Genomic DNA, 17,863 nt, shown 5'->3' with positions numbered 1-17,863 from the left:
CAACTTATTTTTTCTATTGAACAAAGTTGCTTTTTAAAAATGTCTCATGAGCTAGAGTTACCAAGTTCTGAAAACTAGTATGAACAAACAGTTCTGTGCATGGCCAGATCTGTTTGGTTGAATTTGCACATGGGCCGGCTAGTGAACAGCCAGTCAGTGTTACACATCCACAGGAGTAGAGATTTTCATCTGCTCCTATAATGAAGTCATGTTGCTTACATTTTATCAACTGTATGATACACAACAGCTTTTCTTCCTTTTAATTAAATATGAGGGAATGTCTAGTTCAGGGGGTCCCATGATAAAATAGCCTAAAACAAGATCTCCTTCCTCCCAGATCTGTAAACACACACACACACACACACACACACACACACACAGAGTGACACTGTACAGATGGTGCAAGTGGGGCCTGGTGCCCATCGCAGGAGTGCATTCTCAGGTGGTGGCACTTTCTCCTGCTGGATTGTGCTCCAGGGAGAAACCTCAGGCATGTAAGCCCTGGCTATGCCAGATCCTAGACAGGTTCAGAGGAGGGATCTGGGGACAATGACAGTGCCTGGTGAGCAGCGGCAGGCAGAGAGGAAGAAGTTACTAGAGTGCCCCTTGTTACACCACCTAGCAGGGTGCATGGATGCCAGGAAAGGAAAAAGACATCTAACCTAGTGAACCTAAGGATGTTGAGTGTAGGTGGAAGGGAAAGAAGGGGAACATGGGGATTACACTGTACTTACTGGTATACACTGGTCCTAGTTCGGGACTGGCGATCCAGGTTACAATAATACCCAGTGCTCCTTGGGGCACCTGGGTGGCTCATTTGGTTAAGTGTCCGACTACTGATTTTGGCTCAGGTCGTGATCTCACAGTTTGTGAGTTCCAGCCCCACATCAGGCTCTGCGCTAACAGCCTGGAGCCTGCTTGGGATTGTCTCTCTCCCTCCTTTCTGCCCCTCCCCCTCCTCAAAATAAATACATAAATATTTTGAAAAACGGTCAGTGTTCCTTTATACCAACTGATCCTACTTCTTTTTTTTTTTTTTTAGAGAGAATCCTTTTTTTTTTTTTAATTTTTTTTTCAACGTTTATTTATTTTTTGGGGGACAGAGAGAGACAGAGCATGAATGGGGGAGGGGCAGAGAGAGAGGGAGACACAGAATCAGAAACAGGCTCCAGGCTCTGAGCCATCAGCCCAGAGCCCGACGCGGGGCTCGAACTCACGGACCGCGAGATCGTGACCTGGCTGAAGTCGGACGCTTCACCGACTGCGCCACCCAGGCGCCCCATGATCCTACTTCTATATAGCATATATTTTAACATATATAAGTATATAAATATATAAATAAATATAAATATAAATAAACATATAAATTGTATATATTTTATTTTGTTGTATATTACAACATATATTATAGTACAGTATATTTACATATATATTTATATATGTGTATATAAATGGGCTGGAAAGAGATTTTTTAATCAGACAAGAATTCTAAAAGCCATTGCATAAAAATTAAAAAGAGTGAATATCCCAAAAGGAGAACAGTTCAGAATCTGAGGTACATCCTTAACACAGAATATTGTGCAGTCATTAAAAAAAAAGTAAAATAAGTCTCCAAGGGGTTCTTACAATGTATTGTTAAATGAGAACAGAGAAGTGCATAGAATACCCCATTTTTGAAAACCTATGATTGCATTAAAAGGTGCTGAGCACATCAGTGTGGACAATAACTGGTTGGAACAGGAGAAATGAGGAAGGAAGAGGGTAATGGAAAATAAGGGAAAATAAGTGAGAATAGCTATTAAAAATAAGATGGTTCATGATAAAAACGTTAAGAATTATATAAAGTTATGCATATGTAAGTATATATACATAAAATGCATGGGAAAATGTTTGCTAAAATGCTGGAGGTGTATTATCTCAGGGTAAAAATATTTCAGGCAATTTTACACTCTTCCTTATAGTTTTTTTTGCATTTTAATAAGGAGATATAATAATTATATAACCAAAGTAATTATTTTCATTGAGGAAAACTTTTGAATAACTCAATAACACTGGCAGTAAGAAAATAATATTTCTAAGCCTCCCTAGACAAAAGATGGCTCATCCCATATAATTCTGAATCATTCACGACTAAAAGGGGTTTTCATAATCTTTTTTCAAAATGGAGACAGACCACAAAGTCCAAAATTAATGATCATCACAAACACTTTAAGCATCTTTAAGGCAGGGCTCAAATCTAATTTTTAACACACTTTCCCCAAAGCTGCCAGCACCCTGAGTGCTCAATCAATCCTCATTAATTGGCAGGCACATTTCAAATCTCATGAAGCATTACATCAAAGATGCTATTATCTGATATACAAATCCTATTAAAAAGTAAAATCTCATCTAAAAATGAACATGAGAGCTGAAGCAGCTCCAATGAAAATAATTTAACTATGAAATTTAATCTGCCACAAAAGAAGTAATAAAACTAACACGGACCAAATCTCTTTTTTCTTGCCCCTGGTCATGTTAAACAGATCTAGTTTTGCTAACCTTCATGCTTATAGTCTCAGGCCTGTGGGTCATCTCCACACCCCAGTATTGTTAACTTCTGCTTTTTACTGGAGGTACGAGATCCATGACATTAGCTACCATGAACAATCTTCAGTCTTTGAAGCTCTAAAAGTTAAAACTCTGCATGTTAAAATTCTGGTAATAGCATGCAATTGTTTTGCAGAGAGAGGTTACTTTTTATTGTCTCAGGCCTACTTTCTCTGCAGGGTAGCGGAAATGGATTTCAAAGCCACACAGAGAGCTGTTTGGTGAAAAGCCATGGAGTGGCCTTTCCTGGGAAAATGGGCACACACGGGGGCAGAGGTGGAGCAGTGGCTGCTGTTCTTGAACCCCAAGGCCAGGCACCCCCACCTGACTAGGTAACAGCCCCCTTGTTACCTGTTACACCTGGCAGGTAACTAGCGTTAGGTAACATAAAAACTAATTTTACACATATAACCTTTTCAAGTAAAATACTCACTTGGACTAACAAGTGGCCTGAGTTAGGCAGACATGTGCCACATTTCCTGGTGTTCTCATTGATTTGCTTTATCAAATTCACCAATATTTCCACAGCACCTTTGCTGATCATTTCATCGAGAAATCCTGGGTTTCCAGAGATGAATTTGATAGCCCCCATACAGTATAAAAAAGCTTCAGTGTTAGTGTGCAGGTCTTCATTTCTCAGGACCTCCAATAATGATTCTGTCAAGATGAATTATGACAAATGTATAACAGCTGGAGAGAGACATTTTAAAGCACTTGCATGTGAACACCAAACATAATTTCTAAAATGTTAGTGAGAACCTACACACAGATGCTCGTTAAGGGTTACTCATGTGATGTAAAGAGGAAAGCTTACGTGTAGCAAAGACAAATCTCTGTAATAACAGTGACAGCAAAAGGATGGGATAATTAATATATAAATAAGAACATGTTCTTGGGGCACCTGGGTGGCTCAGTCGGTTGAGCATCTGACTTAGGCTCAGGTCATGATCTCACAGCTCATGAGTTCGGGCCCCGCATCAGGCTCTGTGCTGACAGCTCGGAGCCTGGAACCTGCTTCGGATTCTGTGTCCCCCTCTCTCTCTGCCCCTAACCCACTCACATTCCGTCTCTGTCTCTCTCAAAAACTGTCTGCTGAGGTCAAAAAAAGAGGTCATTTATCCTATGTTGCAAAAAAAGAACTCCGCTGCCTTCCCTTCGATCAGCAATACTAATTCATAAAAGATTTCTATTTAGATAACTATTGAAGCATCTTAATTATTTAATGTTTAAGATTTAAACATTATTAGCTATTTAAACATTATGTAGCTAGCTACAGGGCAATAAAATTTCTCTACCTACATATTTGAAACACATTTGAGACACTTTGATGTCAAATGCCTACAACACCTGTCTTCCAGTTTGTCTTCCAAGTTTTTGTCATTTCTACTACATCAAAAGACCAAAAATTATGTTAAATGTCAATTATGTTAAATACCATTAAGTGTATTTTGTCTGACAGTCAATCCAAGACCAGGAGATGAATTTTTAAATAGGCAACACTTGATAGTCACATGATGTTAATACAGACATTGAAAACAAACAGCTAACGAGGATACATTCAAAGGAATGTGGAAAACACAGAGATGGACAGAGCAACAATAGGCATCGCATCACTTCTGGAATTAGTAGAAAATAAAGATATTCTAGCCACCATTAGTGAGAACTTTGCTCCCCAAACTTCTCATTCACACTCAAGTGCGACATTCACTCGGTGGTGGTGCTGATACTCACCCAGAATGCTGTCATTTTCAATCAGAGAGTCATTCTTCTCACTTCTGCTAATTTTGAATATAAGTTTGCAGACATTAAGGAGATTCTTTCTACTCACTTTAAGCTGCGGAGAAAGGAAACGCTTATGCTTTTATCGCACAGGGAAATAAAGACGCGCCGTAATTTTTTAACACGCACATCTATTTTAAAAGTGCTGTAGGAGTATTTTTAAAATGTAAAGAAGAATTCTAAGTTTAGGCTACAAACTTGCCAACTATAGTATTTCATTAACTCATTTATGGTAAATACAATATAAATGATCTTTAGCGTAAGCATGCTTTAATGATAAGCCTTTATTTCTCAGTTCATAAAGTCTCATCCTTACACGTGTGGTTATTAGTTACTTTTTAAAGAGTATGTGAGGATAACAGCGGGGAGGATGTTGAGAAACTTAACTAAATGGGGCGATTGCTTTAACGTACAAGAGTAAAGGAACACAGATACCAAAATTCAGATTGAATTAACTTAGAAAAGAATACCTAGACGGGAGAAAGTACAATTCTTATCATTTAAATAAAAGAAAACCAAAAAAGTAATACTCTTTAATTAGATAATACCTATATATTCATTGTTAAGGCTATTCCTGTAATGCTTTGAGATAATGGCGTGTAATGTTCAAAGCTTAAAATTACCTTCTAAATCATAGAAAAATATTCAAGTAAATTAAGCACAGGGGAAATAAAGTATACGTCAAATAAGCACAGTAGAGGGGGACTAACTACATCGAATGGTCTCAATCAGCTGTATGTCTCTCTAAAGTAGTGAAAATTAAAAATAAAAAACATCCTAAGTGATATTAGGAAATAGTTTAATAAACCGTGGAACATCAATACTACTCATATTGAGCAGTCATAAAAAGTGTAACTGTGAACACAATGTTAAAAAAAGACATTTATAACCTACTGCAAAATGGAAATATTATGTGCCCTCATGGCAAGAATGTAAAAGATGTTAGTAGGAATGAGGTCATCTAAATAAATATCTGTGTGAAAAAGATGGCATATGGGTCATTATTTTATCATTAAAAAGTATCCCTAAAATCATCTTCAACATCAGTTCGTTAAAAAAAAGATAATGGGATTTGTCAGACACGTTTTTAAAGATTCCTTGTGTGCTTGATCCGCAAATACTAATGGGCTCCTACCGTGTATCAAGCACAGTGCTGTTCACTGGACGAACATGGCCAGCACAAGGACGAACATGGCCAGCCCTGTGCCGGAGGGGCAGAGGGATGGAAGCATTTATCCAGAGAGTGGCCTCCATGCGCCTCCCTGCACTGGGCCCCTCCACATGTTACCTCAGAGCCACCTTGCACTTCAGGTGTTGTCATTTCCATCTGGCACCTGAGGAATCTGGGTGAGTATTAGAAGTGCAGACTCATAGTCCCCACCCAGCGGCTGCTGAATCAGAATCTGCATTTTAACAAGCTGCCCAGGGATCCAGTGCACATGCAAGTCTGAGAAGCTCCCTTGTGGAAGCCTCACAAACTGTTAACACATGGCAGCATGGGGATTCCTTCTGTTCTCAGGAGGAAAAAGGAAATGGAAATTAAACAAAAAAATTTGATGCTTAGGTGTTTAAAAAATTATTTAAAAACTGAGAAAATAAACTGATTAAAGAAAACAGAAAGAAATTCTAAATGAATGGAAATATATATTGTCCTTGATATTTGGGAATATATTTTAAGGTTTGAATTAAATTCTAGTTAACAAATTTGATAAAATTGGTTTCAGGTGTAGAAATTACCAAGTCATCACTTATATATAGCACCCAGTGCTCATCATAACAAGGGGAATATATTTTAATCAGTTAACAGTCCCCTATGACACTGTGATATGTAGCACGTGTTGTGTACTTAATAAAACTTGTTGAACAGGGGCGCCTCGGTGGCTTAGTTAAACGTCTGACTCTTGATTTCCGGTCAGGTCATGATCTCGTGGTTGGTGAGTTCGAGCCCTGCGCGGGGCCCCACACTAACAGTGCGGAGACTACTTGGGATTCTCTCTCTCCCTGCCCCTTCCCACCTCTCAAAATAAATAAATAATCTTAAAAATAACATAACATATGGGGCTCCTGGGTGGCGCAGTCGGTTAAGCGTCCGACTTCAGCCAGGTCACGATCTCGCGGTCCGGGAGTTCGAGCCCCACGTCGGGCTCTGGGCTGATGGCTCAGAGCCTGGAGCCTGTTTCCGATTCTGTGTCTCCCTCTCTCTCTGCCCCTCCCCCGTTCATGCTCTGTCTCTCTCTGTCCCCCAAAAAAACCCAAAAAACAAAAAAAACAAAAAACATAACATAAAACTTGATGAATGAATGAATGAATGAATGAATACAACTAACCTCAGCCCCCGCCCCCCACCCAAGTCTTACATTTTCAGTGAAAAGTGACAAAGGAAAAATGACAACAACTCATGTCAGGGTTTTCATTAAAAAAATCAATCAAACAGTCAGTCTACAATTTCCAAGTCTGCTCTAAGGTCAAATTACTTTCAAAGCGCATTCCTATACCTTCTCTTTTGATCACTGTAAAATTATGACTCTGGGGCATGAAAAAGTAATCTTAAGTTGCATGCAAGGAGCGCAGACAACCTCACATGAAACAGCTCTTTCCCCCACACTGTCCATCCCCTTTCCTGTGCAGTGCACTTGGCCCCCAGTACTCATCCTCCCCGTTGGGCATTTTCTGCGTTTAGCAGAATCTCTCCTGCCACAGTGCCAGCCAGGAAGGCAGAGGCTACTTCATTCACTTGTATCCCCAGGGTCAAGGGCCCCTGGCACAAAGTAAGTTCTTACAGTGGGTAGTTTATTTCTTACATTCAAGACTGCAGTCTTTTCTCTATAAAGCAAATTTGGAAAACTAAAGAGAAGTTTAAAAACACTTATAATTCTACTTACTATGCATAATCACTGTTGACATATTGGTGTTTTTTGGTTTTTGTTTTTTTTTTCTGTTTCTCCCTCCTGTACAGAGAACTAGATTTTCCCCCCTCCTGAATATAGCTGCATTCATTGTGTGTACATTTGTACTAAAAAATATCTTTTTTTTTAAAGTTTATTTATTTATTTTGGGGGTGGGGGGGCAGAGAGAGAGAGAGGGAGAGAGAGAGAGAATCCCAAGCAGGCTCCACACCATCAGTGAGGAGCCTGATGCGGGGCTCAAACCCATGAACCATGAGATCATGACCTGAGCCAAAGTCAAACACTTAACCAATTCACTTAACCTGAGCCACCCAGGTGCCCCTAAAAAATCTCTTAATGTAGACTGATAAATTTTTGAAAGATCTTTTTTTTTTTAATTTTTTTTAACGTTTATTTATTTTTGAGACAGAGAGAGACAGAGCATGAACAGGGGAGGGGCAGAGAGAGAGGGAGACACAGAGTCGGAAGCAGGCTCCAGGCTCTGAGCCGTCAGCCCTGAGCCCGACGCGGGGCTCGAACTCACGGACCGCAAGATCGTGACCTGAGTCAAAGTCAGACGTTTAACCGACTGAGCCACCCAGGCGCCCCAGAAAGATCTTTTGACACAAAGGTTAAAATTAAAATCGCTGTCTGGCAAACCCCCCAACTTACTTAACCAAAAAGAAAAACAAGGCAAGAAATCAGAAAAACTGACATTATGCTCACCAAGTTTTTTTTAACTATAAATAATTTTAAATGTCTGAATTGTAACACTACACTGGTAGGTAAAATATTGGCAGACACTAGAGAAGATATTAAAAACATCTTGGTTCCATATATCTTTATTATTACTATTATTTGCTTTTTCGACAGCTTTTTATGATGTGGCCTTTTTAAAACTTACATAGAATTCCAACACCAAGGCCCATGGAAAACAGTGTCTTGCTTGGAACATTAGGGGAGATTCAGGTAGCAGATGGGAAGTTGGGATTGATGGCCTTGGAAGTCCCTCCTGACCTGGTTCTATAGTTAATCAGAAGGAACAACCTGCCCATCTCTGCACTCTGGAGTGCAGCCTAGCCAGTCTTGACTCTGATTCAGCAAGGCAGTCAATGTCACAGAGAGAGCCTTATCTAATCAAATTTAGTTCAGAACGCGATCGATCGCTGCCTGGCAATCACTTAGCCCTTTACCCTAAAATAAATTGTGTCATGTGTATAATTAATTTGAATGGCACCTTTTATAACCAAAATGATATTTTCTCGGCAAAGCACTGATTAATTTGTGGCATTTTCCTCCTCCTCTCTCTAGTTTTTGGCTTGGTTTGGAGCAAAACGTCTAGGATCAGGATGAAAAACCAAAGGCAGTCAATCCCTCAGCAGCTGGCATCTTGGGGCAGCTACACTGTAGAGGCTTCCAGCTCACAGGGGCTCTCCTGGGCCAAGGGAGTACCCCAAACCCAGGGTCAGAGAGGAAACAGGGTGAGCAGGCAGATATCTTTTTGCCTCTACCTACAACTTTTTCTTTTCTTTTTCAAGCTTATGTTTAAATTCCAGTTAGCTAACATATATAGTCTACCTACAACTTTTGACTTGAATTATCTCTGTGGCTTATAAGCTCTTTTTGCTTCATTAAAACTGATTGACCAGTTATCCTCAATGAAGGGATTAAAATACTGCTGAAATCACTATTTCAAAGAAATGCTACTTTCTGAGTCACATATTACAGTTTGTTTGTTTTTTTTTTTTACAAGAGGGTGAATAGTTTTTGATGACAGCTGAATAAGAATGTAGCTTCTTCAAAAAATTACATAGAGTACGGGGCGCCTGGGTGGCGCAGTCGGTTAAGCGTCCGACTTCAGCCAGGTCACGATCTCACGCTCCTTGAGTTCGAGCCCCGCGTCAGGCTCTGGGCTGATGGCTCGGAGCCTGGAGCCTGTTTCTGATTCTGTGTCTCCCTCTCTCTCTGCCCCTCCCCCATTCATGCTCCGTCTCTCTCTGTCCCAAAAATAAATAAACGTTGAAAAAAAAATTAAAAAAAAAATTACATAGAGTACGTAGTCAGAATATTCTGCTTCATCAAAGACATCAAACTAAGGAACAGCGGGCACTCTTACTAAACTCTGAGTAAGTATGCCAATGCTTACCTTCCCTGTGTACTTTCAGATTTTAAATTATATGAATTATGGGTGTTAACATAATAGCTATCACTTTTCTGAAACTAGGTCAACAAAGCTTCATTCATTTGTTTTAGCGGCTCTTTTAGAACATTCTATAATAACTGTGTCTTATCTTTTGTTTCCAACTGTTTATGGCTGTGGCAACAAAGCGTTCCCCTCAAACAATGATATCATTTTGTTCGAGACAGAGTTTCTACAGACTTTTATTTGGTGTCTGGCCTTTTCTTCTAACACCTCACGGGAGCCTTCTGTTACCACCTTCCCATGACCACATGCAGCTGTTTCTCTGTTTCATACTGGTTCATAAAGCACCTGGCCATTGTGTCCATGGCCCACATTATCCTAAGTTATTTATTAAATCATGTAGCAGAATCAAGCACCGAGCAGAAACCATGGGGCAGAAACCACAGCCTGCATGCTCCGATACTGATCTCAAGTTACTTGACAAGCTGTTTTGCATGTATTTGCCTATTGTCACCTTTTTTTGAAGCTTAGCCACAGTCCAAATGTAAGCGTTTATTTGAGCATTTTCCACGTACTCAGCCTTAGTTCCTTAGATAGTACTTCCCAAATTCTGAGATGTCAATTTATTACCTTAATTTCTTTTCAAGCTTCTAAATGAACACACTGCATTTCTAATCTTCTTTGTAATATTTACAAACAAAGCGTTAGATAAAACTTTTAAGTGCTACAGTCTACTAGACCAGAGGAAAGAAAAACTTACTGCTAGAATAAGTTTTGCAAGTTTAAGGCTGAGCAAGTCTGAACCAATATCAACTAGTTTATATAGGGTCTTCAGGAGAATACTTCTTCTCTTAAACTTATTTCCAAGCATGTTTCCTTCTGCTAAAGCGTGATGAAGTTGTGTGCAAGCAGCACAAATTGTTTCAATGTTTTCTTCTGTCAGAGCAAAGAGAGTAAAGCGGCACTTACTAATTAAGGTCAAGCTTTCAAGTGTGTCAAACACAGTGTAAGTAAAACCCCGTTGTTATTTCCCAGAACATCTTCAAATCCCTGAATGTTTTTTTCCCCTTCTCTTGTAATTTCCATCGACCTGCTTTTGTTTTTCCTTTTTGTTGATCCACCCCCTATAATGTTGACTTATTTACGCATCGGTCAGCTTATCTAGAACACACAGTCTTTCAAAGAGTGCGGTAAAGAATGAATTGCACCTATTCCAGTTGGGTCTGCTTTGTTCCAAATGCTTTCCACCTCACAGTGCTTGGTTGGTTCAGTCTCAGTGAAGCACGGCACTGTGTCTCTGCCTCCAACCCTTTGTGGCATAGTTCCACTGGCCTAGAATGTTCTCCTCATCTTCATTCCTACTGATTTTGGTCCTTTAAGGCTCTGTTTATATTCTGGCTCCTCCAGAAAAGTCGCAGCCTTCTACATTCAACAAACATTACTCTGTAGCCTGTTTTTTTTTTTTTTTCACATACACACGAGTGTTGTGTTATATGCCCAGTGCTCTCAAACAGATGCCATGCTAAGTGAGTAGGAATTGTGTCTTTGTATCTTTGTATCAAACAGAGCATGGTACAATGAGAATACTGTACATATCTTTGCATCAACAGAGCATGGTACAATGAGAATACTGTACTGACAATCTATAACATAGTTTCATATATACTGGCTTTCTAATATATCTGTTGATGAAAACAATGATCAATGTTTTTCTCGGAGAACAATGCTCATTATCTGAGAAAAGAGGGCTCAAATGGAACAAAATCTCAAAATGTCACCTCACCCACCATTATTTACAGGTGGTTATTACAAGAGAGGGGAGAGTAAAAAAAAAAAAAAAAAAAGGCATTAGTTGGAAAATAGGAGAAACCTAGAACATCTTGTTTTATAGGTAGAAGTCTGAGGGCAACAATTTTTGAAAGTGGTATCCATACCAATAGGCATAAAGGAAGAAAATTACCACACAAAATGGAATATGAGGGGAAATATAAGAATCCAAGGTCTAAGATATTCAGTTGAAAAATATTATCTGGTAGATTCCATCACAGAATTTAAAATTAGGAAACCAATCTTAAATAAATACCATAATGTGCTCTTAAAAGCCCACATAGAGGAAGTGTGTGCCTGAAGAAGGAAATGACTCAGGCCATTTTTAGCTCTTTTCAACAATAACATCTAAGAAAAAATTTTAAACCTCAATAGCTCAGTAACCTTCAATGCCTTTCAGTTATGCACTTAAATAAATGAATTTTTGGGAAATGACTTAGACTAACTTTAAATAAAGGGGAAAACCTGAGCTCTATTGTAAGAACGCTTTTGTTTTGTTGTTTGATTCTTCTGTTACTGGCAGTTTCTTCACAAACCCCAAGTCCAGGCCGTGGACCACTCTCTGGTAGAGGGTAGACCTCAAGGCATTTGTCTAATACTTCCCTCTGCAAACTCTTCAGCATGGTGCATTCAACTAGGAGTAGCTGTTTTAGCTTAAAATAAGTTAAAAAGGAAAGGCTCACGGGTCAAATTTTAAACTGTTGATCAAATTAACTTTACACCAGTTGGTTTGTAATAAATGCCATATAGCCTCAAAAGACAACTTGAACTTAAGAGCTTTCAAGATTCTCAAAGGGCTGAAGCTAGTGGGTGAAAGTTTGATAAGTAACAGAAAGCAATGTAGCCTCAAAGTAACTTCTCCCCCATGAGATACTTATTAATTGCAAAGGAGAAAACAGTAACTTCACAGTGGAAAAACCTAGATACCACCTTCCCCAAGTGATCAAAGTTCATACCCCCAGTAATGGACCGGGTCAGCATCATGTGCCTTCTGCTATGATGCACTGGGAAGGACACAGCAGTACTCATGCCACACACCTTCCCCAGATGCCTAGTCTGGGTCTAACTGTGAGAAAATACCAGAGAAAACTAGCTTGTGGGGGCAGTCTATAACATAATTGGCAAATATGTCAAGATCATGAAAGAGCTATGACAAATAACATGAACTTATGATCCGGGATTTGCTTTTTCTATAGAGGAAATTATTAGGGTAACTGGCAAAATCTGAATATGGTTTGTATAGCGTTGTAGGATAATTTGCAGATATGTAACAGAATGTCCTTGTTTCTTAAAACGTGTGCCAGAGTCCTAGGGATATGGGGCATCGCGTTGGCAATTTGTTCTCAAATGGTTCAAAAAAGGAAAAAAAACAATGCCTATGTGTGTGTGGTGGGGGGGGGGATACTGAGAAAAAGAGAGCAAGAGGGGGGAAGAGAGAAAGAGAATAATGAAGTAAATGTGGTAAAACATTTATATTTGGGAAATCTGAGGTAAGGGCATACAGGATTTCTTTGTACTATTCTTGAAACTTTTCTATAACTCTGAAATTATGGAAAAATAAAAAGGAAAATAAGAATTAAAGGAAGGGAAGAGGAGGGGAGAGGAGGAAAGGGGAGGGAAAAAGAAAGAGAGAGAGGGGGAGGGAGGGAGGGGGAGAGGGCAAGGAGGAGAGGGAGGGAGGGAGGGAGGGAGGGAGGGAGGGAGGGAGGAAGGGAGGAAGGAAGGAAGGATGGAAGGGGAAAGAAGAAAGAAAGATGCTCAAAAGCTCAAGTAACCCAGTCCTTCCCCCATGTACTGTTCTTAAAGTTGCATCTGGGAGAGGGAGAGATGCCATACTTCAGGGCCAACAATCCTCCGAGAAGGCAGATTCACCCACATTTCAAATCCCAAACTCCAGTTCAATTTTCTCTGTTGGTGTTCTCAGAACTCTCGTAAAATCTTTCAGACTGAAGACTTCCTCTGAGACAGGCCTTCGTGCCCCAGACCACTCTTCCTACTGTGCTCTCCCTAGCATGTTCTCCTTTGTTAACCTTTGCCCAGACTGATTGCTCTTGTCACTAGTTTTTGCACACATCTCCTAAAATAAAGGGCCCAAAGTTAAGCTGGCTCGCTAATCTGAGGGTGAAAATTAGTAGCTGCAGAGGGAGGAAAGTCATCACTCAGTGGTTTTGAGCTGCAGTGGACAGAGATGATGGTCCAGTCTAAGCCACCATCACCTGGCATGAGAACACTGCCGTGCAGAGATTAGGTGGTTCCCCCACAGCCACAGGCTTAGTTAGTAGCAACACCGGAGCCAGAAACCCTGCCCAGGGCTCCCGCATGAACCACAAACACAGCCAAGTACAACAGGGAGCCAAGGAGCCGTGAGGCCATTCGAACCTTTTGGGAAGTAGGTCTTTTACATGACTTCGTTGCTTGCTGGGGAGGACTTACTTACCCTGCTTCTCTGAGGTCCTCTTCCCAAGGCTATCCTGCGGTTTGCTCCTCCATGGAGCACTCATTCCACAATGCCTGGTGAGGGCCTACTGTGTGTGTGTGCCAGTTGCTGAGCTTAGCCCGGAGCCGTGACTACAGCTCCAGAGGGAGCCCATTTTCACTACAGAAATGGAATCCCTAAGGAGCCGCGAAGGAGAGACGGCAGGGGTCATGCTCCTGACAACCTTTCCACAGGTCACCTTTTGCAGAGACCCACTGATCACCGGCCTTTACTGCTGGGACACTTCAGAGTGTGAGGGCTGGGCGCACTCCAGGTTGCTTCCAGCTCTGAGTGGCATTCCCAACAGGTGTGGGAGCCTTACAAGAGTAGGAAATACACCTTTGGATCTAGAAAACCATCGGCACACCTGCCACAGATGCCAGTCTATGAGAGTTAGTCAAAGTTTCAGGGGCCTGAAGTCTGTTTTAATCTTTCACTTTCATGTATTAACTGTCACCGTGGAGAGTTCAAACCAGCATTTCCTTGGGCGGATAGAAGGTGATGAATTCATTTATATTCCATGGGGGATTTTAGAAGTAAGCTCTCTCCCAGCATTTAAAGTGTAATTTTTAGTCACTAAAAATTAGGTTTGCATGTACTTCATATATACATTATTAGGTGAATAAAGAGATAACTCCATTTGTTTTTGAACATGTTCACAGAAATGGTAGTCAAAGCATACTAAAAATATCAGTGCAATGGGGAACATATAAATAACTACAGACATTCTCAATTTAAAACAAACTTTTTTTTTACCCTTTTCTAATTCATGCAAAATCGGTACGATCCTTGTATTCCAAAAGACTTCGTCTACTTCTATTTCTGTATCCTTTTCTTGCAAGTTGGCTTTTGAGACTGCAAAAGAAACCCAGATCAGGAGAAAGCTGTGAAAAAGGAGTTGTACCTAGAGCACCATCCCAGGTCTGCTATTCATCACTAAAATTAACCAACTCTGTAATTAAATTATACCTCGCCCCCTAAGCCCAACTAATTCTAATTAGAACTATGTGTCTCTTAATAAAATCACCTCAAATCAAACTCAAGATCATGTAAAGAAATTAGAACTTTAAACTCTGGCTGGGACATTGTGTAATGTCTTAAGCTTTGTCAATGTTGGAATTATTGTAAGGCAAACAGGTGGTTTTTGTTTTGTTTGTTTGTTTGTTTGTTTGTTTTTAAGTAAGCTCTACACCCAACACGGGGCATGAACTCATGACACTGAGATCAAGAGCTACGTGCTACACTGACTGAGCCAGCCAGGTGCCCAGGAAGGCAGATAGTTTTCAGTTATTTTTTATTTTAAATGTACCACTCTGTACTCTCCGTAATATGGAATAAATAGGAAACTATAGATATGTAAAGAATAAGGATTTTGAAAATGTTTGATGAAAATTTTTCTCAAAGGAAGAAGGCCTGCAGAAACTTTCTTTCCTATAGAAAATAAAATGTCCACATCATTGTGGCGCTGTTGAGATTTTGTGCGGCGTGGTGGGAAAAGCCTGTGCTTTGGGCATTGACAGATGTCAGTTCAGATCACAGCTTCATCACAGATGTACTGGGTGACCGGGGTCTGGTTTTTCACCCTTTCTGAGCCTCATCGGTGAAACAGAAGACGAAAATCTTTGCCTTCAGGGCTATGAGAATTAAAAGACATGATATAGGTAAAGCTCAGAGCCCAGTGCCTAACGTCTAGCAACAACAAATGTGAATTTCATTTTCCTAATTAAAAAGCAACAGGCCACTGCTGTCTGAAGTTTATCCAGCTGCATGATACCAACGAATTATCAAAAACAGATGCTGCCCGTGAATGAAGGCCGTAGAAGAGTAATAGCTACCATTGATTGGGTACTTTAAGATGCAGCGTGCCTCTATTTAATTTTTGTAACAACATTATGAGGAGGTGCCCAAATTGCCTCCATTTCCAGATGAAGAAAGTGGGGCTCAGGGGTATTAAGTTACCTGCCCACGGTCATATAGTTCCATAGCCCTTGCACTTGACCTCTCTCTATGCTATTCCACCCCTACAGCAAAAACGGTAAACTGAAAGGTAGGAGGGAAATGTGAATCATATTAGAAACTGCAAATCATGATTACATTTCACACAGGCTATAGCTCACTATCTAAAGCAAGACAGTGTAGTTGGAGGAGGCACTGCTGTGCGAACCCTCAGGAGCAGTGCTTAGCCTCCCTTCTCTGATGTCTGCCCCATAAGGCCTTCACACGGTGCCCAGTCTATACTGGTTTAGAGTCTGTGCCTGCTCAGAGTGGACCCGGTACCGATCAGTCAAGTGTCCACAGTGGGTGCCTAGATCCTACATATATCACATGAAGACTTAGAAATGATAGAGATGGGGTGGTTCATCTGGTTAAGTGTCAAACTTCAGCTCAGGTCATGATCTCTCAGTTCATGAGTTCAAGCCCCGCACCCGGCTCTGTGTTGACAGCTTAGAGCCTGAAGCCTGCTTCAGATTCTGCGTCTCCTTCCCTCCTTCCCAGGCCCCTTGCCTGCCTGTGCTCTGTCTCTCTCAAAAATAAATAAACACACAAAGAAAGAAAAGAAATGATAAGTACAACGAGGGTTTCATAGAGAGGAAGGAGAGAGAGAGAGAGAGCAATGAAAAGGTGTATGGCCTATTTACTTTTAGATTGTTTTAACTGGGCAACAAAACAAAAAACAAAACAAAACAAACAACCAGCTGACCAGGGAGGCCTGTTAAGAGCACAGGTTCTAGATTCACTGTCTGGGTTTGAATCCTAGCTCTCCCACCTACTAGCTGGTAGACTGTGGGCAAGTCGCATCACTTTGCTCTGTAAAATGAGGTAACAAGGGTCATTTCCAAGTTAGGATTAGGGGTTAATTTCTTTTGTGCTCCTGTATTTATATTACTCTTGAGAAGAAAAGAAATATACCATACAGTCTAAACTTCCCAGGTGCACGGTGACGATGTCACCCAGGAGAAGAAGCAGGGAGACTATGCAATTTACCCATGCCTCCCAGCGCATGGAGGCCCCCTCCAATCCGCTCCACCCTGGGAATAGCCATTCCAGCTGCAGTGAGTCCAGGCTTGCCTCTTATCAAGGCTTCCTGATACGAAGCGGGGATGACGTACACTGGGTCTGAAGAGCATTTGAGCAGAAAAAGTAGACAGAAAGGGGTTGTCAACGAAGCTATAATTAAACAGTGTAGGTGTGCTGTCAACAGTTTGCATAGCACAGCTTCACATAATCTGTCTAACCCATAAAGAAAAATTCACCATAATACACAAAGGTGCAATGTCTTTAGGACAAAATCGGTCCACGTTAGTACGGGCTCACAGTCCCTTATCCAAAGCCTTTGGAGCAGACGTGGTTTGGGATTCAAAAAGTTTCGAACCTTAGTAAGGCAAAATGGTACACGCACCGCATATTACACACCACCCCCAGTAGGGTCTTCCGGCAGCACCCTGCAGCAAGATATGTGCATATTCACACCAATAAAAGAAAGACTAATCTTGGCCTACCATCAGTTCAGGTCAGGCACGGCCACTAAATGAGTCTGAAAAATACTTCAGCTTTCAGAGCATTCCCAAGCTGCAGCTTTGGGATTTCAGAACCGTAGGTAATGGATGCTAGACCACCATCTCAATCTTTTGGGTCATTACTTTTATGAGCCTACCCTAACCTGATAAATTACAGGTACGGAGTCTAAAAGTAAACCTGAATATTCAAGCAGAATACAAGGCTGCTCATAGTCCCAAGTATCTGACACAAAGTCCAAAGAATGTGAATAAAGTCAACATATATCAAGGCAAGTGAAAAGCCAGAAGATAATAACTCAGACAAATAATTTAATCACCAAATATTTATGACATACTTAAGTTTACTAGAAATACAGACTCCAAGTCCAGTAAGTCCAAATCAGCATTTTTACCTCCCATGCAATATGCTGTTAAATAAAACAGCTCTGTGAGAAACCATGATTATCAATCTGCTTCTCAGGACAAACAAAATCAATAACATGCTCACCCTGGGAAGAACTGAATTACAGGGGGGAGCCAGAAATCACAGAACAGTTTGTTTAACCTTGGGAAAGGAAAGGTTCTTGCAGGCCCTTCCGACTTGTCTCCTCTCAGAGAAGTGAACCAGACACTGTGGCGTAAGGGTTCAGCCCTCTCCCAAGAATCAGTG

General features: G+C 40.8%; 1 protein-coding gene across 1 annotated transcript in view; it reads right to left on the bottom strand.

The window, feature by feature from the left end:
* ARMC2 (armadillo repeat containing 2) overlaps positions 1 to 17,863 on the bottom strand; it is a 108,075-nt gene that overhangs the window by 48,700 nt on the left and 41,512 nt on the right. Inside the window, exons 8-11 of the mRNA XM_043592066.1 lie at positions 14,453 to 14,551; positions 10,154 to 10,329; positions 4,318 to 4,420; positions 3,020 to 3,243 (exon numbers count right to left, since the gene is read on the bottom strand). Coding sequence (XP_043448001.1) covers positions 3,020 to 3,243; positions 4,318 to 4,420; positions 10,154 to 10,329; positions 14,453 to 14,551 — 602 coding nt within the window. The remainder of the gene's footprint in view (positions 1 to 3,019; positions 3,244 to 4,317; positions 4,421 to 10,153; positions 10,330 to 14,452; positions 14,552 to 17,863) is intronic.

Source organism: Prionailurus bengalensis, chromosome B2 (assembly GCF_016509475.1).
Source record: "Prionailurus bengalensis isolate Pbe53 chromosome B2, Fcat_Pben_1.1_paternal_pri, whole genome shotgun sequence".
Taxonomy (NCBI): Eukaryota; Metazoa; Chordata; class Mammalia; order Carnivora; family Felidae; genus Prionailurus; species Prionailurus bengalensis.
Note: the sequence above shows the minus strand (reverse complement) of the source record. Positions and strands in the feature narration are given on the sequence as shown.